The sequence below is a fragment of the Thunnus thynnus genome, chromosome 11 (genome assembly GCF_963924715.1).
Source record: "Thunnus thynnus chromosome 11, fThuThy2.1, whole genome shotgun sequence".
Taxonomy (NCBI): domain Eukaryota; kingdom Metazoa; phylum Chordata; class Actinopteri; order Scombriformes; family Scombridae; genus Thunnus; species Thunnus thynnus.
In genome coordinates this window covers 13,475,249-13,499,803 of record NC_089527.1, presented here as the reverse complement: position 1 = coordinate 13,499,803, position 24,555 = coordinate 13,475,249, and the positions used below count along the sequence as shown (strand labels likewise).

At 39.4% G+C, this 24,555-nt stretch overlaps 2 protein-coding genes across 4 annotated transcripts; both read left to right on the top strand.

The window, feature by feature from the left end:
- The first annotated feature begins 334 nt into the window (after positions 1 to 334).
- On the top strand, positions 335 to 4,023 carry LOC137192501 (claudin-14-like). 3 transcript variants are annotated; one of them, XM_067603253.1, is made up of 5 exons: positions 335 to 572; positions 908 to 1,211; positions 2,196 to 2,259; positions 2,699 to 2,968; positions 3,089 to 4,023. In XM_067603253.1, exons 4-5 carry the CDS (start codon positions 2,735 to 2,737, stop codon positions 3,593 to 3,595), a joined length of 741 nt encoding a protein of 246 aa, XP_067459354.1. In that variant the 5' UTR covers positions 335 to 572; positions 908 to 1,211; positions 2,196 to 2,259; positions 2,699 to 2,734; the 3' UTR covers positions 3,596 to 4,023. The 3 variants fall into 3 exon arrangements, with proteins under 3 accessions (XP_067459354.1, XP_067459353.1, XP_067459352.1); XM_067603252.1 differs by having other exon boundaries at positions 2,196 to 2,407; XM_067603251.1 differs by having other exon boundaries at positions 2,196 to 2,527.
- Positions 4,024 to 6,283: 2,260 nt separating this feature from the next.
- LOC137192505 (high-affinity choline transporter 1-like) lies at positions 6,284 to 19,431 on the top strand. Its single transcript, XM_067603257.1, has 9 exons — positions 6,284 to 6,484; positions 7,891 to 8,148; positions 8,653 to 8,766; positions 9,570 to 9,725; positions 9,833 to 9,981; positions 11,167 to 11,310; positions 11,588 to 11,741; positions 13,825 to 14,042; positions 14,807 to 19,431. The coding sequence occupies exons 2-9, from the start codon at positions 7,965 to 7,967 to the stop codon at positions 15,458 to 15,460; spliced, it is 1,773 nt and encodes a 590-aa protein (XP_067459358.1). The 5' UTR covers positions 6,284 to 6,484; positions 7,891 to 7,964; the 3' UTR covers positions 15,461 to 19,431.
- The last annotated feature ends 5,124 nt before the right edge of the window (positions 19,432 to 24,555 follow it).

Sequence of the window (24,555 nt, the reverse complement as noted above, 5' to 3'; positions counted from 1 at the left end):
TGTGTGTGTGTGTGTGTGTGTGTGTGTGTGTGTGTGTGTGTGTTTACATATATATTGTGTGTGTATATGTATGTATGTATGTATGGATAGATAGATAGATAGATAGATAGATAGATAGATAGTAATAAAGATATGTGTAGTGCAAAAAAAGGCCTTTCAGAAATGGCCTCAAAAACAAAAAGTGACAGTCTGTATGCTACAAACACATCATCATGGTTGTGTTATACTCCTGCACGATGCACAACAGACCAGCTATGCTCAGCTGCTAATCACAGGATTATTGAGTTTAACTAAGACTATTAAGTGTTCCACATTCAAATGGCGTCTCCCACAGGCAGACCTTGGAGAGGATCATCCCTCTCACTATAGAGCTCTTACAGAGAGCTGAATACTACACGAGGGACCCCGGGGGAAGGGCTGGGAAAATGCCCTTGTATACCAACAGGATGTCACGCTAGGTTGGGCCACAGAGGGAGAGAGACAGAGGAGAACTGTGGAGGAAGATGATGGTCCCGAGAGGAATCCAGAGATAAAACTGCAGTTTTGAATGACCTCACCTGGCGTGCCGTACAGTATGTACCACACACAATCATACACACGTACACATGTACACAATGTAAACTTACCGTCAAGTACAGTTTGGCTATCAGCTTTGCAGTGTTGACTGAATGTAGTATGACTTTTACTGTTTGAATATTTGCTAATTTAACCTTAATTGCTATTAATGTTTTTCTACAAGTTGGTTATAAGATGATAAGACCATCATACAGTTAAGACATTATTTTCATTTTATTGTCCACATTCATTCATCAACACATCCGGAGATGCACTGATCTGTAGTATTGAGACAAAAACAACACATCCAGTGAGGACAATATCTCTTCTGTCTGTCTCTGCTTTGTAACAGCGCTCTGCCTCCGGCTCCACGGTCAACATCGGTCCTGTTTATCTGTCGGGAGCCACAAGCCATCACGGGACTGTCACTAATGTCATAACTGACATGATGTTCCTGACGCCGACAGGGATAATGCTGCTGCTGATGAAGGGAGATATCTAACACTGGCCGGTCACACATTGTCAGTTAAGGCAGAATCAGAGACAGAAGGAGCTGGTCAGTGTGGCATCAGTGCCGATGGCCCTGTTTATCTCCAACTTCTCTTACGTCTGGACTCCTGTAACCATGGCTCTCTAATCCTGGGGTCACCTCATTGGTAAGTATTCAAATGTGGAGAGTTTTTACTAATTATTTACTAAGTGAAAGGTTATGATTGATAGCATTGCATCTACAGTATTTCATAGTGTGGATATAGTGTGGCAGTTTTCAAGTGGAGAAAAAAAAAAGTTATGAATGTTACAGAGCGGCTTTGCTCTTAGGTGGGCTAATTCGGAGGCAAACAAAAGTGAAACAAGATGCTTGTCACAGCCGTTCCCTGGTTCCGGTTGCTCGCTTGTCGTGCCTTCACTGTAGTCAATCATTAAGTGAGCACAATGAGGCTTGTATCTCTGATTTTTTAAGAGGCCCCAACAGTGCCAGGTCTAACATTGAACAATAATCAGGCTTTATAAAGAGCATCTGTTCTCTGAGGAAGTCCGAACTATAGGTCGATATAAGCACAGTTTGGGGTCTTTGCTTTGAAATTTAAAGTTACTGTTACTGTTTCGGTATTATTTGTCAGTTAATTAAAAAATATGTTTACTTTTGACATATATTTGAGAGTCTTGGGTTGTCATTGTTATGAAATTGGCAGCTCATGAGTCAGGATCTTTTCTCCTAGAACATTTTGTTCAAAACATCGAGAAGTGAACAAAAGTAAATGCTTAACTACTGTGTATGTGTTTCACATGTTCTCTCTCTGTGGAGGGAGGGGGATCTTGAGTCATGGCCTAGACAGATGTGGATTTTTTGTTGCTATATATGTAAATATAAAACTGATGTCTGAGATTAAATCAGACATTATATAATTTGGCCAACTATTACGTCAGTCATTGCCATCTCTTTCTGTCACAGTTTGCGGCCCAGCCACTACAACTCTGTTGTCAAAGTCATTCAGTCCCTCTCTCTCAAATACCCTGCAGAGCTGTGAACATTTTCAAAGTTAGTGGTTTATAACAGTACTCTCAGCTTGGGTGGTTTCTGTAAATGTTTAATTTCCTCTCTCTCTCTCTCTCTGTCTCTCTCTCTCTGTTTTCCTGAGGGCTGGCGGGGAGCCTAACAAATAGACTGCTGTGGTTTGCCCTCCAGAGGAGAGCGTCAAACAGGTGAAGCTGAACACTGCTCTCATTAGTTACAGATGCAGTCACCTGCCACTCACCAGAGACTGATGCCGGAATACTGAACGTTTCCGCAGCTATTTTCCGCCTGCACTCCAGAGACACACAAGGAATGACTCAGAATCTGTGACTGGATGTAAGCTCAGTGGAATTTACTGTACTACTGGGGACCATGCAGATAACAAGGAGAATCCAGCCACATCTTCAGCCTGGGGGACTGTAGTTTTTTTTGTGAAAGTGTATATTTTTTTATAAGGTGGTTTGTAGTTATTTTAAGTTGTTTCTGTGTGTTTATTTTCCTTTTGTCTTATGTTACATCTTTTACATTGTGTTTATCTTTGCATTTTGCCAGATCAGACACACTTTTAAGACCTCCAAATGCTCTTAATTGTGTGCTTACATGTTTTTACAACTTTGTACTTTACAGTTTGTGCATCTGTGCGAGTGAGAAAGTGAGCCAATCATGGCCAGCATGGCGGTTCAGCTCCTTGGCTTCTTCTTAGGGCTGTTGGGGTTTGCGGGAACTGTCGTCGCAACTGTGCTCCCCCACTGGCGCAGCACAGCCTATGTTGGCTCTAACATCATCACAGCCACCGCCTACATGAAAGGCCTGTGGATGGAGTGTGTATGGCACAGCACAGGCATTTACCAGTGTGAGATGTACAGATCTCTTCTGGCACTGCCACGTGATCTGCAGGTACTAAACATTTTATTCAAAACACCGTATGTTATCATGAGTAGAGGTGAAATTATTAGTCAGTCAGACTCCTGTTTAAATCCCAGTTTTAAAATGCTTGTCTTCCCTCCTCCACGTTAGGCTGCCCGGGCGCTCATGGTGCTCTCATGCGTCACTTCAATCCTGGCATTTATGGTTTCTGTGATGGGGATGAAGTGCACCCGTTTCGCCCGTGGGTCATTCATCAAGTCTCCCCTGGTGCTGAGCGGGGGGATTTGTTTTCTCTGTGCTGGCATTCTCTGCTTGGTCACCGTGTCCTGGACCACCAACGATGTCATTATGGATTTCTATGACCCCTTCCTTCCCAGCGGGATGAAGTACGAGATTGGCCTGGCTGTTTATCTGGGTTATGCCTCAGCCTGCCTCAGTCTGACTGCAGGACTGGTGCTGTGCTGGAGCAGCAGTGGTGACAGGCCACAGAGGTCCCTCCATAGGCAGAGGAATCAACCATCATCACCTCCCCCTGCCTTCGAAAACACATGCCCCCCTGCTCCCCCCTACAGGCCCCCTGAGGCCCTGAAGGGCAATCATGCTCCTTCAGTTTGCTCCATGTCCAGCAGTGGCTACAGACTGAATAACTATGTTTAAGACTGGGAAAAGTTCTAACACAATAACAGCAAACTCACAAGTACTGTGCATGGATCCAAAAACACTCAACTGAACACTTCTCCAACATATTTTAGATATATTTTAATGGCTTTCATACTCACAAAACAAGTAGTAAAAAGGGGAAGATGAACCACAGTGTGTAAAAAGAACTGAGAGCTCAAACCTGTTGACCTACTGTTATGTGGCTGAAAGACCAGAAGGTGGCAACACACTACAGCACATAGCCACAGAAGCTACTCCATAACTCTGATACCATATTCTGTGCTGTAACAGTCTTGTTAATGCATTACCAATTGTTCTGTCACTTCCTTGTCGTAGCTCACTTTCTCGTTGGGATTAACTCTTTCTGAAAAACAACCAATACAAATATATCAGCACTTTCAAATAAAACATATTCTGTGCCAGTATTCAGTCTTTAAATACTTTTCACACCAAAGAAAATAAAAATCTGTTAATATCAGTCACTAATAATTTAAACATAGATAATAAAATAAAAGTATTTTTGATATTTTTTTATAAAATTGTTTTTACAGGCCATTCCCCCCAATGACAGGTCATAGTAGGAAAACACTAATTGATGGCAACATAACATTTACATTACATTTTGTATTGTTCATGCTCACTCACTGGCCTGGCATGTGAAACAGAGCCATTGTTAATGTGTGCTTGCGTGTGCTTTTTCCCACTATGACAAGTCAAAAATGTCCAGTGTGAAAAGGGCCTATTGTTAATTTATGGTAAAAAAAAAAAAAAAAAAAGGTGATAAGTGACACTTGTTGTTGACTGAAATCAAGAATGACTTGCTTTCAGTTAAACACTCAGGAAACCCAGCTGTGGTTTAGGAGCACCTCACTTGCCAGTGGATCTCTGTTTAGAAGTTGCCTTGTTATTGATTTATTTTTTAAACCCTCTGCAGAGATGTTAGTAAAGTTTAAGAAAACCACTGGATGGCAGCAAAGCTCTTTTGAGCAGGTAGCCTAAAGCACCAAATAAAAGCTTTCTTGTATCCATTTAGACCACATCATTTGGTAGATACTGTATGTTAGAAGCTGCCATGTGTGCCCTGAATTGGTTAGATTTTTAGTACTTTTATAAATTGCACTTAACTAGAGTCTAAATCATTCAAATTATTATCCTTCGTGGATGCTGGTTACAAGATTGTTTGTGACTCCTGTGAGGCATTCCTCGCTGGGCTGCCTCCCTATCACTAACTGTAAGATTGTGTGATGTATTTCTGGGGCTTATTTGGGAGAAAGTCTTCCAATTAGAGCTGCCCTCTGTCTGGCAGCCTGTCAGCTGCAGAGGCACTAAATTAGAGGACAATTCAAGCAAGTCACTTATCTTATTTCCAGCAGTCAGACTATAACATATCAACATCCTCATTTACACCAGGGAACTACATTACTCTGTATATTACTGGTAAACAGAACAACACATTTCATGTCATTTGAAATTAAGTAAAGACAATTGCTATACAATTGCTTCTGGGAACTTAAGGTGGGAAACTGCTCTAGCAAAGTGCTTTAAATACATTTTTGAAAAATACTACAGAAATATCAGATCAAAGTGAAGTACATTCAGTGTAGACATATAATGAGACATAAATGTCGTCATACCAAGATAAATGATAAATTATGGTCTAGTTTATAACTAAACTCCATATTGAGGACCACTGACTCACTCGTTATAGTCTAAATACAGAAACTGAATGAAAAAGATGAAGTTCTGATGAGGAAATGTTTGTGTTGTGGGTTCCAGTTTGTTTTTACATTTCAGCACCATGGACAGCGACGTGACCGCTCTATAGGAACCTCTACAACACAAACGAAGTGTTTGAAGTAACACATTTACTATGATCTCAGTGGCTGTAGTTGTTGTAGAGACTGTAAGTTCATTATCATTGGTTCCAGCTGTGTTTGAAGGCAGCCTATAAACAGATAATACAGGTAAACGTGAGTCACTCAGGCTGTAATACTTGCAATACATAGCCTAAGTTTCAGATTTTAAAGTTTTGAGATCACTGTAATTACCTTTATAATAAAAACAGCTATAGTATTTTAAAACTACATGCATTTAAATTCATACATATTTGGTAACATACGACTAAAAGTGGTACCAGGTGTATCAAACAAAATCGTCCTGTGTGCCACCAGTCATTGCTTGTTCCCAGAACTTAACTACGTCTGTTTATACGAGTTGATATGGCAGTTCTGATGTTTAAATTTAAGGGACTTGGGAATGGATTGATGCTCTTGAACGAAAAGGTGGGTAATAAAATGAAATGTAATCGAGTGCGGTGCTTACCATCCTCGACATTACCACCATACAGCCAGTGTTTGCAGAATAAAAGCGATGCTTTAATCGTGGAGCAAGCGGGGCCTGCGCAATGATCGTAAATCAGGCCTGAAATGTAACCTGGCAAAGTAAAGGTTCCGTCCATTGCCAATATGATATTATGTTATTGGAAAGCTTTTCCGGAGAGGTTGTGCGTCATGCCACTCTCTATTAGGTGCTATTTTCGTCCTGCCCTGGAAGACATTCATCCACCATCTACCCACCCTGACAGCACCCAATAAACCCACCACTCCCATTCATCTCCACCCCTTCACTCCCTTCCACCCGCTCTCCCCCTCCCTCGCTGTCTCCCTCCTTCCCTCTCTCTCTCTCTGTGTGTCTCTCTCTTTCCGACGAGCATTGGTGACTTAAAAAACAACATAAGAGAATTGTGGTTGGACGTTCAAGAGGATTACATTGTACCTTATACCCCTGACACCTGACTAACAGAAATCATCTTTGACACTCTTTTTTAATCTTCTTTTGGAGGTCCTGCTCCTGTGATCTATTTGGACCTGTTTCTCTGAAGGAAAGGTAAGATAATGTCAGTTTTGGATACTCTTGTTTAACTCATATGTGTTGGCCAAATATAACGTCATTTGACCATAGTGACAGATGTTGATTTAAAGAGAGATCAATAATTCAATACTGGCCTCCTGGAACTATGGTGTCAGCGCAAAATTGAGCTGAAAACCTTCGCTTTGATTCTAGTGATGCAGCACATTGGACATAAAACCCTTATGCATCTTTTTAGGTCTCTTTTGGTTAATGGTTCGCAGTTTCTTTTAAGGTGCGTCACATTTTGGAAGCATTAAATGACTTTTACGCACGGCGGCACCACAAGAAACAAAAGCCTGTTGGTCCAGATTTTTAAATCATATTTGGCTACACAACAGCCTGTACACTTTTTTCAGATTAAATGGTAAATTGGCAGACTTAACGAGCGCAAACTTGCACGATCGCTTGACTGAATAATTAGAGTGTGACAGTAAGGCGCGCGCAAAACTGCCCTTTATTTAAAGCTGAACAACTAAGGCAACACTTATTACTTGTGAACTCATCTCATCAATACCACCAGGTCTTATTTTATATTTTCTCATTTCATATCTTTTGATTTGATGCCTCATAATGGAGTGACGGTTGTTTCTCTTCCTCTGCTGTGCGCGTCAGTTGGATTTGATGAGGTATTGCCATAGATTTTACCAAATGAGTCAAAGTATTATCTTTTGTCGTTGTAGTATTGAGATTAGACCTAAAATGACAGAAAGTATTTTTCAATCTGCGTTTTAGAAATCTCAGCTCCAGCTGGTCGTTTGTCCAATAATTTATTGTGTTGACTTTGAGTCAAAGATACGGTCAACAGGCAGTTTTATATTTTTTGTTTGAATCTTATAGTATTGGTGGCAGGAACACACCTTCCTCTAGTAATTTAACTTCACCTCTAAGAAGTTGCTAACAAAAAATAATGTATTTTAGCGATTCCCCCTTTGAGAGTTGAATCGGCGAGAGCATCCGGCAAACTTATGTGTCCGTGTGAGTTGGTATTACCTTGGTCAACTGGGGATCTTATAATTATCACGATTGGACATTAATGCATTATTTTGCATTGAATAATCGGACAATTAGATTACTTTGCATTTTACATAACGTGGGTACTCACTATATACCGTCAACTGATTAAAAATTGAATTTTGTATCTTTTCAGAATTTGGTTGCCTCAAATGAAACGCTTGGATCAGTGTTTTAAAGTTGGTGATAGGTTTAATAGTTCTTTTTCGTATGGAAGCAATGTAATTATAGTCTGCGGTTAATAGAACTGATAAAAGTGGTGTGACACTAGTAATCTCAGAATCAATCAATTTACAGAAGTAAATTGATTGATTCTGAGATCAAAGACAAAAACAATGTTGGTAATTTTTTTGTTTCCTTGTTTCTTTCAGTTCTCTCCATGAGTTTCCAGTCCTCCGTGCGCAATAACACTTGATCTCGGCGGGAGGACGCGGACGAAAGGAAGATGACCATCCACGCCGAGGGTCTCGTGGCTATCGTGCTCTTTTACGTCCTGATTCTTTTCGTGGGGATTTGGGCCGCGTGGAAGAACAAGAACGCCGGGGTCAGTGATGGCGGAGATCGGAGCGAGAGTATCATGGTCGGGGGAAGAGACATCGGGTTGTTCGTGGGTGGATTCACAATGACCGGTAAGTTGAGTTGGTCAACCACGAGCAGTCTCACCTTTTAATTCTTTTTTGCTGGTAGGTGTTCATCATTAGCTGAGTTATTCTGTCACTTATAGATGTCATATGAAGTCAGAGAAAGACTGTTAATTCTATAAATCAGCCTTTTACGCACGGGCAGCACTGCAAATCTAATTTTCTGCCCCAACTTTCATTAAATTGCACTCGTGTGATTTTATGGCACCCGATCAAGCATTAAATTATGCGCTTTATAGTACAAACTATCACCTAACTATCCCAACCCAACCTGTTGTCAATTTCGGGTGACTCCACAATGCAGCTCTGTTTTTCCATAAACCAAAACTGTTTGATCTTCGTTTAATTATAATCACAACTGCCATCCCAAATAGACACGTATTGGTCTTGTGAATAGAATCAATGTATGAATCATGACTAGTTAAAATAAAAAATAAATAAAGTATGTCCTTTTTTATAAACATTACTTGCTTTTCTTTTCTTGGTTTTCAGCCACTTGGGTGGGTGGGGGCTACATCAATGGGACAGCAGAGTATGTCTACCTGCCAGACTACGGCTTGGCTTGGGCACAAGCACCCTTTGGGTACGCTCTGAGTCTGGTAGTAGGTAAGAACCAATGTCTTTAGGCGTTAATGGTACAATGAAAAACATCAACAGTGATTTCATCATGCCTAACTGTTTCTATATAGACATTTATAGTGTAGTGCTATAGAGAGTAGTATAGTTTTACATGTTTTACAGCATTTGCTACAAATCACTTCACTTATACTTGAACATGCTTTTCCTGTTTTCAAGGCAGCCATTGATATCCATTCATTTTATGGTAGCATTACAAGTATGGTGATGGATAATCAGTCACCAAAAACATTTGTTTATGTTTGCCATTGTTATATGATTGTTGTGTGGCGATGCAGTGCAGACTTTTCCAGTCAGCTGTCATACCACTCAATAATAACCTTACTTTGACAAGATGATAGTCATTGTGTTGGATTACTAAACTGAAGCTCATTTCAAGTGTCTACTGTTTTGCATACGACAGTTAAATGAATGGTAACTGGCCTGCCTGAAAAAAATGTAACATGGCATGCTTCAAAAACTGATTAGCAGTAATATAGCAAATGTAGGATGTGGCAGTGTAGTAATAAAATGTAAAAAAACATTGGTACAATAAGTTCTATTTAAAAGGAATTAAAGGGAATTAAAATAGGTACAATACAAATTTATCATAAAGTAATTCAAATAAACAAGAAGTTCTGTGTGGTCACTATAAACTCACTACTTAAGCTACTACACTTCATGTCAAGTTAGGAATGTTATACAATTTTACTGATTCAGATTGTAAAATACAAATCCTAAAATGATTTCTGACACAGTTTTTCTGTTTTGCCATAATATCTGGCATCATCCAGGTGGCCTTTTCTTTGCCAAACCCATGCGTTCGCGTGGATACGTCACCATGCTGGATCCCTTCCAGCAGTTGTACGGAAAAAGGATGGGGGGTCTACTCTTCATCCCCGCACTCATGGGAGAAATCTTCTGGTCTGCGGCCATTTTATCTGCCCTGGGTAGGTGATTATCGGATGGGATTTCTTAAATGTGAACATCTACAGATTAAATATATGCTTTCACTTCGATCTGATTTATCTTCTGAACTGAATGTGTTGGCTTGCAGGTGCCACTCTGAGTGTGATCGTGGACATAAACATAAACATGTCAGTGGTGATCTCAGCCCTGATAGCTATCTTCTACACTCTTGTGGGGGGACTCTACTCTGTTGCATACACAGATGTGGTTCAACTCTTCTGTATCTTTTTGGGCTTGGTGAGTTTCACTGTGGGATCAACATCTACCCAGCCTAGGACTCTATATTTGGCAATGAATGCAGTATGATTAAAGGATATATTCTTATTGTCAACAAATCTCATGTGCAGAGCAAAACCAACAATGAGTTGATCTCACTTACAAGTATTGTGTGTTAATTCAAGGTTTGATATATCTTATTCCTCCACACAATAGACCTTGGTTGTTGACCAAAAACTATTTGAAACACATCAGTGAGTCACACTGCTGCACTGGGTGACATGTTCCTTCCTCATGAGGAGTTTTGGTCATGATAGTTTGTTTGGAAACAGTTTCAAAGACTAATAATAGCAATCACGTTTTCAGTCTCTGGAGAGTAGTTCCATGTAAGGCAGACGTCACTGCACATGTGTGGGAACGTAGTTCTGTTAACAGAGCTTCGCAAGCTTGTTGTGTTAGATATCACAACCTCTTGTCAGATATCTATGCTAAACATGGTCAGGGTTCCAAAAGTTGAGGTCAACATATTTAGAAATGCTCCCTACAAGTCAAAAGCCCAGGCTTCCAGGCTTCTACCAGCTCTGAGCGCTTCATTTGTAACGTTTTTTTATACCTTGGCGACGAGCCAATGTCAGCTTATCACACATGCCCATAAACTGCTGTCCATACCATGGCCTTTGTTGCTTAGGTCGTTGCTAAGGTTATTCCATGTGTTGTTTGCGTTGTCCACTCTTATATTTCAGATCAGATTTCAGCTTGAACATGCATGGATATATTTGAGAAGATGACATTTCGAGTAAAGAATGACAAAAAGTAATGAAATCCAACTGCTATAACTCCCTTGGAGCCAGTCGAAGTCTGCCGAAGGGCAGCTTCCAAGAGCTAACCAATCAGAACAGAGTGGGCTCATTGGGAGGGCTTTAAAGGAACAGGAGTTAAAGCAGCCTGTTTTAGACAGAGGCTGAACTTAGGGGCTGCGTAAAGTGTCAATATAAGATAAATAAGGAGTACATACAGTACCTGATTTAGTACTTAACTGATGCCTTAAAAGACATCAGTCTACTGTTTTGCTAGTATTAAATGAAACAAATATTTGACCAAACTTGGATCCAGTGAGTCAACAACTTTGAGAGTGGAAGCATATTAAACATGTCACTAAATATGTATCACAATAATAACATTTGCATTCTGATTCCTCACCATCAGTGGCTCAGCGTGCCTTTTGCCCTGTCCAATCCTGCTGTGTCGGACATCACTGTTACAGCCAAGGAGGCAATCTACCAGTCACCCTGGCTGGGGAAGATTGAGCCTGAAGACAAATGGCTCTGGGCGGACAACTTCTTTTTGCTGGTAAGCCAGACCTTTCATCAGAGGATTCATCATGAGACAGTAAAGTAAATTAAATTGCATCCACATTTTTATTTCACATCAAAGCCAGTTTATCTGTCAAATGTTGCAGGCTGGGGGTTTATGTGAAGCATTTATGGTGTGGTTGCAGCAAAAGGGGGGTTGTTTGAAGATAAACATTTGTTGTAAGAACAAGGCTCAATGCTATGTCAGAGGTGGTCTAGTTGACTGTTATGCATTGGTTTGGTGTCTGTATTTACTATGGTGTTTCTGTTTCTAGATGTTGGGGGGGATTCCCTGGCAAGTCTATTTTCAACGGGTTCTTTCTGCCTCTTCAGCTACCTATGCCCAGGTCCTTTCCTTCCTCGCCGCCTTCGGCTGCTTGGTCATGGCCGTCCCCTCTGTCCTCATAGGAGCTATAGGGGCCTCCACAGGTAAATACACACACACTCTTATGCTCGGGGCCATCACTAAACTTAAGGCTACTCTATACTGGTAAATCTGGCAAATCACCTTTACATGGACATTTTCAAAATGTACAGAAACTCAAGCCTGCCACATCATATTTCATTATTTGATTAAATATTATTGCATATACTAATGGTCAGCTCTATGCTCTTCAAATGAATTAACATCCTTGTCTTCAGGTTGTAAATGGAGGTAAGCCAAGTATTGACTCAGTACTGATTAAAAATGAACAAACTGCAGTATTAGCCAGTATATTATTCTAATCTTTAATCCATATACACAGAAATATTAAGATTGCAGCTGTTACATCAGATTGCCCAGATGAACACACACATATCAGACACTGATCTACGAATCATGTGCATACACATAGACACACACATTGATTAAGCAGTTAATGAAACATCACAAGACAATCAAAACATCCAGGAATCTGATCCTTTATTTAAAAAGGAAAGTGCGATCAAAGGGAACACGATGACTCACTGGGTTGTTTACACCACAGCAGCTTTTTTTTTCATATGTGTAAATGCAGATGCAATAGGGTGTCTGGAGGGTAAACAACGGCAGACGGATCTTGTCACAACGAGCAAAGGAGAGAGCCATCAGACCATGCAGATTTAGTGAATATTACATCTGAAGGGGAGCTAATTAATCTGGTCCGTCTGAAGCTGTTTCATGTATAACCAGCACTAATCAACCACTGCTTCTGAATATCCAGGGGAGTGAGAGAGAAACACAGATTGTATACCCCTGGAGGGTGAGGAGAACGAAGGAGAACAAAGGAAAAAAGAGGGATGTCAGAGGGTTTAAGAGGAAAAAAAAGATTGGAAAACAAATGGTGCCCCACTGAACGGGAAGGTGGTGACAGCAGTGGAGTGGAGAATGGAGGAAAGCGCAGACATTATTCACAATTTGGCTGGGAGACACGAACACCAACTGCACATGGATTGCACACCTTCACCATGGAGTTACTCCTGCTAGTTTCAGTAATCTAACTGTTCTTACACCTTTGAGCATTGAAATACCTCAAAGCTTCAGCCAAAGTTTGATAATATTCATGGCTTATTGGATGAAACACTTGCCAATATTTTAATCAATTTTCTTTTTTTTAAATATTACTTTTTTAATTCCTGAAGTTGCAAGTATTCAGTGTTTCCTCTTGAAAAAATAAAAAAGACACATTAATGCATACTTCTGTATTTAATCAGCTCAAAATGTCTCAGTACAATCAATGGCTTCCCACAGACATGAATCATTATTGATGAAATGATTATTAATCAGATTAACAATTAAAATGCAATAAATTTAGATAATGCATTCTTCAACACTGACTCATATTTTATGCTTCGTTGGACCACTGGTAGTGTATTAACCATGCAACAGTTAATATTACATGGATGGCATATTTTCAATTATTCCTCTTACTTATCATCATTACTGTGGCTTGTGTTGTATTACAGCACATAGACATGTGAAGCCCTTTTGTTTCTAAGCAACTAAAACAGGTGTATTCACAGGGGGGCATTATAATAAGGTGCCACAGTCATACCCTTTGTCTGAAAAGCCGAGGGATCAGTGGAAAAATTGCAATCTTGTAATCAGTCCACTTAAAATTTTATTAATCCCAACATAGGAACATATGCCAAACGTCATTATGATTAAAAACATACGGCCTGTTCAACTTTGGTTATGTTATGACATTGCCTCACAGAAGTCGTAAGTCAGACAAAACTGGTAGATATAGATAATCTTGATAGTTGTATACAATGACTAGTACTGATTGGTTTATAATGGAAGAGCCCTTAAAGCCCTTAAAGTCTCGAAATGAAGTGGCTCTGCTCTTGATTACAAACCAATTTACTCTGATGTGTTTGCAGTGCCCATCACTTAAAATATTTAACAATTATAATGTATAAGTGTAGCAAAATTGGGGGGAGAAACTACTGTTGAGTCATGTGATAAATACAGATAAAAAATAATTCCACATTTTCATCTTTTAAAATGATCCAGATCATTTGTAACTGTGTTTCCCATTTCCTGTTCCAGACTGGAACCAGACGACTTACGGGAGCCGCCCTCCGAAGGATAAGGATGAATCAGACATGATCCTTCCCATAGTGCTTCAGCACCTCTGCCCGCCCTACATCTCCTTCTTTGGTCTAGGGGCGGTGTCGGCTGCCGTCATGTCATCAGCAGACTCATCAATTCTCTCAGCCAGTTCCATGTTTGCTAGGAACATCTATAACCTCGCCTTTCGGCAGTCGGTAAGAGTGCAAACAATAATACTAACACAGTTTGAACCAATGGTTGCAAGCATCAGTCAACCAATCAATAAATCTATTTTAATTCCGTCCCAGTGGTTTTAAAATGTGTTTGATTTTGTCTTGAACAACAACAAAAAAACAACAGCACAAATTTCATCTACACTTATTGTACTTGGTAAACATACACAATCAGACTCCAAAACTTTAGACAACGTTCAAACAAACGATATCTATGAGATGTTTAGTTTGATTTTAGGCATGCTACCAGTGTGGCTTCAGGGAATGGTAATGATGGTCTGACAGTCAGTCCACACAAAATGAAATATCTCAACAACTATTAGATGGATGCAGACATTCATGGTCCCCAGATGATGAACCCTGACTTTCGTTATCCCCTGGCTTTTCGTCTAGCACCACCATCAGGTTGACAGTTGTGGTTTTGAGTGAAATGTCTCAACAACTATTGGATGACTTGCCATGAAATTTGGCTCAAATATTCATGTTCCCCAATTAGGTAAAATATTGTAATTTTATACTTTGATTTATGACCAAATATCTGCAAAACAAATCATGGTAGCATGCTGATGTTAGCTCAAAGGACCACAGGGTCTTAGTACAGCCTCAAAGAGCTGCTACCATGGCTGTAGACTGTTAGTCTTGTTCTAATTTGACCTCCCTTGTCATACTTCCCTATTCTTGATCTTGTCTTCTATACATTTTATGCTTCTTTTTTCATTTTGTTATCCCTTTCTTCTTTCCTCTAGGCCTCAGATCGTGAGATTGTTTGGGTGATGCGCTTCACCATCTTTGTATTCGGAGCTCTCGCCACTGCTATGGCATTGTTAACAGGATCAGTGTATGGTCTGTGGTACCTGAGCTCCGACCTGGTTTATGTCATCATTTTTCCCCAACTTCTCAGTGTACTCTTTGTCAAGGGCACTAATACCTATGGCTCTGTGGCTGGCTATATCTTTGGTCTTTTGCTACGAATTGGTGGAGGGGAGCCCTACCTCAAGCTCCCTCCCTTCATCTACTACCCCGGCTGGGTGGACCAGGAGAAGATCCACCACCTCACTGGGGATGTAGAGTACTTTGTCCAGCAGAGGTTCCCATTCAAGTCTGTGTCCATGTTGGCATCCTTCTTGGCAAATGTGGCCTTTTCTTACCTGACAAAGTACCTATTTGAAAGCGGTATGCTGTCACACAAGTATGATTTCCTTGATGCCGTGGTGTCCAAGCACAGCAAGGAGATCATGGACAAAGCCACGCTGGTGAACAACCATGATAACATCATTCTTTCAGAAATGGCACCTGTCAAACAAGCCCTGGGTGCATCACTCGCAGGGACCTTCATCAACACAGAGGTCCTCAGTGATAATGAGGAGTCTAGTCCTGAGGCTTTTCACAATGAAAACTAGACGACAAAGGCACAAAGAAAACTACAGTAAAACAAAGGAATTTGAAGAAGAAGGAATAGTCAAAGAGGCATAGACATTCTTCAGGAAACTTGCTACTGCCACACTGGACGCCAAATCACCAGAAATTTGGCTTCAAGTGATTCCACAAGTAGTTTGTTTTATGCTAATGACATGATGCCTCCTTCTTTTTTGAGATTCCTTGCCTAGAACCAGGAAGTTGACTGTCAATCAGCTGTGTCAAGCATACCATACTCAGTCTCGTTTTTTTGTTTTTTATCATGACTCTGTGAATCTCTTTGTAAAGGAAAAACCCCACTACAACTTCTTTTTGTAAAGTGCTGCTACAGTGATCAGAGAGACTTTCAAGGGGAATCAATGGGATTCTGCAGGAGATGTACACGTGTGTGAGGAAATCTACAAGAGTTTGCTGTGGGTGATGAGAATAGTGCAATATTTAACCAAGGTATTGTGTCTGTCTACATAACAGTGTGTATGTGTGTTCATGTACATGCATATATGTGTACCTGCTGACAAAGAGGCGTCAAGTGAATGCTCCAGAAACTTTTCCTGACTTTCAAGGTTTCATTTGCATAGAGTAAACTTATGAATAGAGCAATAATATTTTTAGGATCTGTGTTGTATAGAGATACATCGTACTCAGTTTGCAAGTCATAGTCATTGTTTTTAATTTACAAAAAAATCTGGGTTTTTTTTGCTGATTTTATGTTGTGTGTTCACCATGCTCTTAATCCTCCTGTCACACTTTGTTAATTCCAGACGCTGTATGTGTCTAGAAAGCAATTTAATAATGAAAGACCTCATACCAAACCCTTGACTCGCCAATCAGAGGGTTGATATTGGATGATTCTGCAAAAACCCCAAATTACATTCAGTGAGTGTTAACTGCAAAAGTTTTTTAAATTAATTGTTCCTACAATATCCAAATGTTGTAACTGCAGTATGGTTAAGGTAATAATTAAGCGTTAAACCTGTTGTAATTGATTTTTTGCCACCTAGGGGCAGCACAATAAACTGCAAACACAACATTGACCTCATAAAGTTGACATGGCGAATGTGTTCTCAAACTGTAGCTTATTTACACATTCAGCAGACACAGAGCAACATTAGAATTCATTTGGAGACATGTTTCTGACGACCTGATGAATGTAAGGCCAATATTCACTCTTTTAACTCTGCTCTCCACCAACTTCTGAGGGACATATCTGGCTCTTTAGCCGCTAAATTCTCCACTAAATGCTACACTAGATAGTTTCTATTTTTGTCTTTCTGCTGTTTGGTATTAGGAGAACAGCATATGTACGTTTTTTAAAGCTTTTTTGATGAAAACAGGTTGATGAGAGCAGTGAGACTGAACCAAATATTTACGTTGCTTGCCGTAAAACCAAAACAATGAGCTTAAAGAAGCTAAAAAGCTCCATAAAGCTAATGGGGAACTGCAGAGTCAGATTTATCACTACAAGCGACCCCTTTCACATTAAATATGAACATTTGACCCATTGATCTAATTGCATTACCACTCAGCAGAAATATTTACATCAATGAAAGCAGATGTGATGTTAAATATGTGGCAAGTTGATTTACATACTGTTTATTAAATAAATTAAACCCAATGACTGCCTGGAAAGTATAGCTGCAATTCAGAAATATAAACCACTACAGCAAATTTTGAAAATGGTTGGCATTAATGTAAAGCAGTGGTTCCCAACCTGTTTTCCCCTTAAATCGAGGCAATGATTGCATAACCATCTCTATGTAAAAATAGGACAGTCTTAAAAGTATAGATAACACAGCAGAAATGTATTCTTTTTATTTTTCTCAATGCCTCAGATTTATCCTGAAACCCCTTGTTGGGAGAAATGACCTCAAGGTTGGGACTCACTGATGTATGGTATACTTAAAGGTTCTATATGTAGAATTGTGAAACAATTTACATTTATTGAACTTTTTTTATTGCCAATGAGTGAACGGGTAGTAATGTATCGTAAAAAATTAGCCCTTCCCCCACTTTGAGCAGCCTGTGGACTGATTTCTACATGAGGGACCCAGGCCGGATTTTCTGCAAAAATCCAAAGAATTTGACATTTTTGCGCACTCCTGAGTGCCTTGGCTCTCTCCCGCTAACGTCAACAAATGACCGGCATAATGACACAACAACACAACAAAAATGGTGCTATCCAACTAGAATCACCACAACACGTTGTTCCCCGGCCACAGCTCACTGAGCCTATCAGTGTTTAGTAAACACGGTTGGTAAAAAAAGTTGGCGGTTTGCGGGTTGATCTGGTTGAGGTGGTTGATTATTGTATGTTTTTGTGAGTTAGGCAGTGTGAATTGGCTCTCACTGGCCAGCAGCCACAGCGCAGCAGGGGCCTTTGTGTGGTTGTTCGTGTGTGTGTCTACCGGTGAGCGAGCAAGCGCACATACATACAGCAGCTGATTGCCTGGGAGTGAGTGACGCTTTGCTGAAACATGGTGCAAAATACAGCATTAAAGATGTTTTATGTAATTATGAGAAGTGTAAGCAAAGAAAAAGACATCACCTGCAATGGTCTCACGCCATGAGCACACCCCACAAGCACGCACCACGAACACGCATGCAAGCATGCAGCTCATTTAACGGCCACAGGCGTCACTAATGAGAAGGATTTTCTGATTCTTATAAATAGAACCTTTAATTGAGGTCATTTTAAAGGGAAGGTATGGTCCTTTAAAATGATCTCACAGAAGCTATTTTGAAATATTTTTGTGTGTGACTGTGTGTGTGTGTGTAGATAGTGTTTTATTGACTGGCCAGCCACAGCAGGTTAGTGGAGACAGGAAATGATTGTTCCTCTCAGACTCATGTCAGTAGCACCGGTCATTATTGATCCGATCCCCAGTCGATCAGCCCTCAGGACATTTGATTAATCCTGCAAAATGGTTAGAAACTAGTGTTTATACAAGTTAGTTTTATGGGTATTACAAACCGTGATGAAAGTTGAAATATGGTTACTGCTTAAGCGTTACATGATACATAAATCCCCCAATATCAGTCCTCACATTTCCCCGGGTTTGGCTTTTTCAAACTAACAGGTAAACTGCTGCTCTGTGCAGGGAGGATCAAGCAAAGGTGTTGTTTGTTTATGATTTGATTTTAGGCAATGTTAAGTGTTACTATTGTCCAGTTGACTTATCTGTTCTTTGTTTATCTCCTGTTAGCATTGTTATGGTTTATTGGTGTCTTTTTCAATCTTTAGACTCGCCTTAATTAAAAAGTCAGTGGTGGAAAATGACTGGGTAAGAAACACTCACAAATGTGTAAGTGATGACATTTATCAAAAGTCATTATCAGTCAGGGTGGTAGGATGCAGTCAGTGCCACAGCTGAGGAGTGAAGGGGGGATGATTGATCCCCTATGCAACCATATCCGCTGAGGTGCAGTAAGACACACTAAACCCCAAACTGTTCCAGTCCTGATCTTGTCCCTTCTCTAAAAATATAAATAACAGTTGTGGGATTGATGGTGTGCCACCAAGATGACAGCTTCAAGCTGGATGGGCTGACTGCTGGTCTGATGCTATGCAAAGTGTCAGGCAATCTCATTGGACTTAAATGTGAATGTAAACTTTCTTCCTCATCAGATAAGCCTCATAATGAGTGTGTTGTAGATAAGGCTCATTCACAAACCTGAATACATGCAGAAAAGAATCAGTGTCAGGTGTTGGACTGACACATTTGTGGCTCTATGTCGTAAATTGCAATGATGCTGTATTTTTGTGTGATAAATGTATACTGTGTACCAAAAAAAAAAAAAAAAAACAGGAACAAATGAGACTACTTTTAAGTGCAGCATTGAAAATGATGTTTGTTGACAGTGAAATTACAGATATTTATTTATCCATGCAGTGTCTATAAGAGTATAGTTGTAAACATATGTGAGGTCAGTTGAATAAATTATATTATTTAGCAGACTCACAATTTGGTTTTCTCTCTCCATATGCACATACTCACAGTATTACATGTTTTATACTTTTCAGATTACATGGATTCTGTTTTACAGATCACAACTTTCAATTATAGTCTTGTGGTAACACTTTACAGTACACAACATTTTCAGTAGTTACTAATTAACAAGTGAGGAAGAAATCAGGAACAACCTGATAATTAGAAAAGTACTTTGGGAATAATTCACTTGAGAACAGACGGGTAAATACTATATTGATGATTCATTGTGTAATAATTAGTATGCTTAGTATCTGGGAGTTGATACACTGACCAATTTCCTCAGGAGTTGTTCCTGATTAACTCTGAATTATTACAAATTACTTAAACATTAGTTACTTCTTTTGGGTCCTTTAGTTGTTGGTTGGTACTCTCAGGGTCAGTAGGGGCTTACCAGAGTTGTTTAGGCAAACAAGCAGAGGTTAAGTGTATTTTTATTGTATTTTATCAATGAGAATATTCCACAAAACAAAGAAAACTATCATTGCTGACCAAATGTCAGCAGAAATAAAGCCTCATTCCAGCACAGCATCACATATCAGGTCGCTTTAGTTCCCCCAGATGATAACACATGACGTAGCATCATGTAGTGTTAGCATGCTTGCTGTTAGCAGAAATGCTAACTTTTTGCCACATATGTGCGGGTACATTCCACTCACCAGTTTTTGTGGTACAGTTAGAGCTCAGTCTAAATCAGTTATCAAAAAATCTAAACTAAAACGATGCCCCCAAGCAACTATTAAGAATTTTATGTTATATTTCAGGTGTCAGAAATAACATATTTAGCTGGGTATTTACCTGGCCTGCAGTTAGCTACCACACTGCACACTTGCCTGTCAAGTTTGTATATTGTGGAAAGCTTCAGGTCCACTACTTCCAAATGTTCAGGTTGTCCTTACAGCAGATTATGGTCTTTTCAGACGGGGAATGATTGACGGACCCAAGTAGCCTAATTCAGAGCAACAAGCAGAGCAACAAGCGGGCACAGTCCCATGAAACTGTCGCAGTCGTGCTTGTCTCATGCACACGCCTGCCTGCTGCCAGAGAGGAATTGCCTTGAAATTTTTTCTATGCGACATGCAGTGTAAATCAATGGATGAGAGACTGATCCTTGCCATTTGTGAGTTCCTCAAGATAGATCAGACAGCTGAAGCAGCACTCTTCAACACCGGGTCCATGGCTAAACCAAACGCTAGGCCTTCTCACAGAAAACTAGCTAGCGTACTCAACTACACTAGCAAACTTACTAACTGAACTAATTTGAAAGTTGGTAGTTATGTTATTTTGTTGTAGACTCTTTCTTTCAATATTTCTATAAGATATATTTTAATAGCCTATGAAGAAAATATGATTGTACCTGCAGGGATAAAGTAGCGCACAGAAGCCGTTTCCATGGTTACCACACATAGAGCACCTGGTGTTAATGGAACTGGCGTGAAAATAGTTGCATGGAAAACTGTTAATTTGAGAAACAGTGCTGATGCACATTTCCCTCGTTGTTTTCCTTGACCCTGATTCAGGTGAGAGTTGACACATCATACGTCTCAGTATACTGCACCACTTTACTTGATGGGGCACAAAAAGGGTTGGTACTGGTAAGGCAATCATGAAATAATGAGGTGCTACTTAGTAACTACTCAGTATGATGTATCACTTTATTTGAGAGGCACAAAAAGAGTAACTAATGTTTAAGTAGTTAATGAGTCATGGATCATTTTGCACAGCATGGACAATAAAGTTCCTAACTAACTAATTAATTAATGAGTCACAACTGTTTTGTTTTGTTCAGCGGCTGGTTCAACGTTAATCAGGAGCAACTCATGAAGAAAATAGTCAGTGTGTCGATTCGCAGATACATCCATGAATTAATCATTACATAATGATTCAGTAGTATCTCCCAGTCTGTTCTCTAGAAACTCATCATTATCTACTATAGACTGTAGTCCTCAATCTAGAGTTATTCAGGAGGTATTATCAACAATTGATCAATTATCAGGTCATTCCTGGTTCGTTCTTCACTCATTCCTTAGTAACTACTTACCATTTTGTGTACCATATTGTAAAATGTTACCTATTTAATGAGATATGGAAAGATGGATAAAACCCTCTGTGTGTGTGAGAGAGAGAGAGATGGAGGAAGTGAGGGAGATTGACAGCCCTGACAGTTTTGGCAGTTATAAGATTCTGAGGTGGGCATTTTGATTGATGCAGCCAAACAGGCGGCAACCACTGGCCTCCGCTAGTCAGTCTACACCCTGCACACACATTTGCAATCACACACATACTTCTTAGATTCCAGCATGACTACATCAATCTGACCTCTGGCTGATGGACGAAACCTTCAAATTGTGTTTTTTCTTTCTAATATTACGCTCCACCTCCCAAGTAGAAAAAACACAGAGGGTGTTAAGATTGAAATCTGGTGGTTGGGAAAAAATGTTCTGCCTGAGGTAATCTGCGTTTCATAAGGTTCAAACTAGTGCCAGATGAGGTGAGGGAGATCTGAAGTAGCAGATTTTTTGTTAGAAGCTAACTACAAACACACAATTAAAACATATTTGGGAGTTAAAGTGACGAAACCCTGTTCATTTCTCAGATGAAATTCATACCACAAGAAAAATCTTACAAGCCTTGGCAGACAGAAGCAGAGGTGGGATGATTTTTTGTTTTGCAAGTAATTTCACGTCAAGTCCAGGTCCTAAACTTTGAGTTCTTAGCCCTAAACAAGTCCTTATGCACCAAATGTCATTTTAAACTTGTAAAGCTCACATGAAGATTGATTTATTTATCTTCTTTTTTGTGATCAACTTTTTTATTGCTTTTACTACATATTTTAAACATAACCAGTATATAGATGTAGCAAAGTGGTATAGCATATCCACATACATATGACATACAGTATATATTGTGTGTCCTCCTACAGTGAGTCCTCTATTTTCCAGCCAATTCCTACTCTGGTGATGTTTCCCGACCAACATAGCACCCCCACCCCAAGAATGTAATACTTCAAAATAGATTACAGAAAAGACAAAAATGATGTGATAAATTGATAAATAAATGAAATAAATAACAAGGATATATACATATATGTAAGACTTGAGAAGAGAGAAGAAGAACTACAGAAGTCAACATGTTGACAATACATTTCTTTGTCACATACATTCTCCCCCTTAATATTTCCATACAGAGTATATCAAGAAAGTTATGAAGCCACCATATAAGGTCAAGAGAATGTGGAGGTCGTACAGTTGTATAACTAACTTTTTTCCAGTAGCAGCAGCAGTCAAACCAGCAAATAAAATACATTGTTGTTGGGTTGATAAAGACAAAGAATCCTCATTCAGTAGTAATGGTTATGTTAAGTAAATGGGATAGAGTGTCAAATACTTACGTCTACAAAACCACGTAACACCAGGGAACTCCCAGTGCACATGAAAGAATGTAACAATGTGGTTATTCGTACAAAAATTGCAGAATAGGGAACAAGTAAGTTTCATAGAAAAGCGTTTTCTGCAAAAATAAATAATCTATGTATAGGGTTAAAATGTTTAGCTTTACCTCGCGTAGCACAGGATCTATAAAAGTAACCTCAGTTCAACTAACTAGTTTACCTTAATGTAATATGAGGGTATTATTTCAAAGCATAGTACTTCTTACATGACTACATTCTGGTCTTTTTCGTTTCTTCATTTACGCCTCTCTCTCTCTCTTGCCTCTTAATGAGGATTTCTGTATCTACAAAGAGACATAAAAGAATCTCTGAAAATGCTCCACGCTGGGTTTGTACTAGATTCACCTTTTTTTCCTCATTAACTAACGGTAAGGTTCAATGAGTCATTATGGTTCCATATGGAGCCATTTCACTAACAGTCACTGTTAAGTCTACGTCTAAAACACATCGAGAGAATCATGTTTCAAGCTCTAAAATGAAAAGAGAGGTCACAGAAATAATTGTAGATGTTCAACCTTTTAATATCAGAGCTTCATTTTGTAGGAATCATGTATGCACCTTCCACACCTGCAGACCAAGAGCTAACAGCAAGCTATTACTCAGTCTGTAGAGAGAGATTGAGGCATGGGAGCAGATATAAACGTTATTAGTGTAACTGTCAACAAAACCTGCCAGTGTCAAGTGATTTGCCTGCAGGTGACAGACATGAGATTGGTCTAATGTCATCAAAACTACATGTATAAAGCAGCGTGTTAAGTGTGTTATAATCTCACAGAAACACTCCTCACAAAAACAGTAATATCTTTCCTTTGTGATCATATCATCTTTGTATGGAGTGATAAGGCTCCGGGGCAGAGATTCATTCAGATATGCTGAATCTGGGGATGGTCAGAGACACATAAATGTATTGTACATTGATATAACAGCTCTTGAAACAGCATTAAACTGTATTGCATGTATCTAAAGTATCAACAACATTCATGTAAATTCAACAAGTAGCAGGCGGTTAAGCAAAAAGAATGAAATTACTGAGAAACTGGTGGATAGGAGACCAGTAGGCCAAGGTTTTTCCAGTCAGTTATAAAGCAAGTACAGAAAAAGTCACACATGTGAAATAAAACCTGTGACAACCTGGAAAGACATCTGTCCATTATACATTATCGGTCTCATACAAGACCTTAAGTATATTCTTATCTTAATTTTCACATACTTGTGTTTGGAATGGGGTCATGCATGTTGGACTTTAACATTTTAACAATCAAATTGTGAATGTCCTAACAAAGAAATAGAGATTCAACAAAATCTAAATTGCTGCAAAAACATTTTGCATTAGGAGGTTTTTTGTTGTATTTTTTGCAGCATTTTTATGTCCCTTGTCATAGTCACAATACTCCACAATCAACTAATACTATGACTCAAATGAATACTTATTAACACAGAATAATTAGATGTCTTTTTGTCTTTTGACCTTGTAACCAAACAATTTATAAAAATTACATTGTCATTTATCATAAATGACCACTTGAATTTGCTCAAAATAATGCTGTATGGTGTTTTTCGCTTACAATGTGCTGTATTGTAGTTAATTTTGTTACTCAAATAATACACCAATAATTGGAGCCAGGATTAGACAAGATCAGAA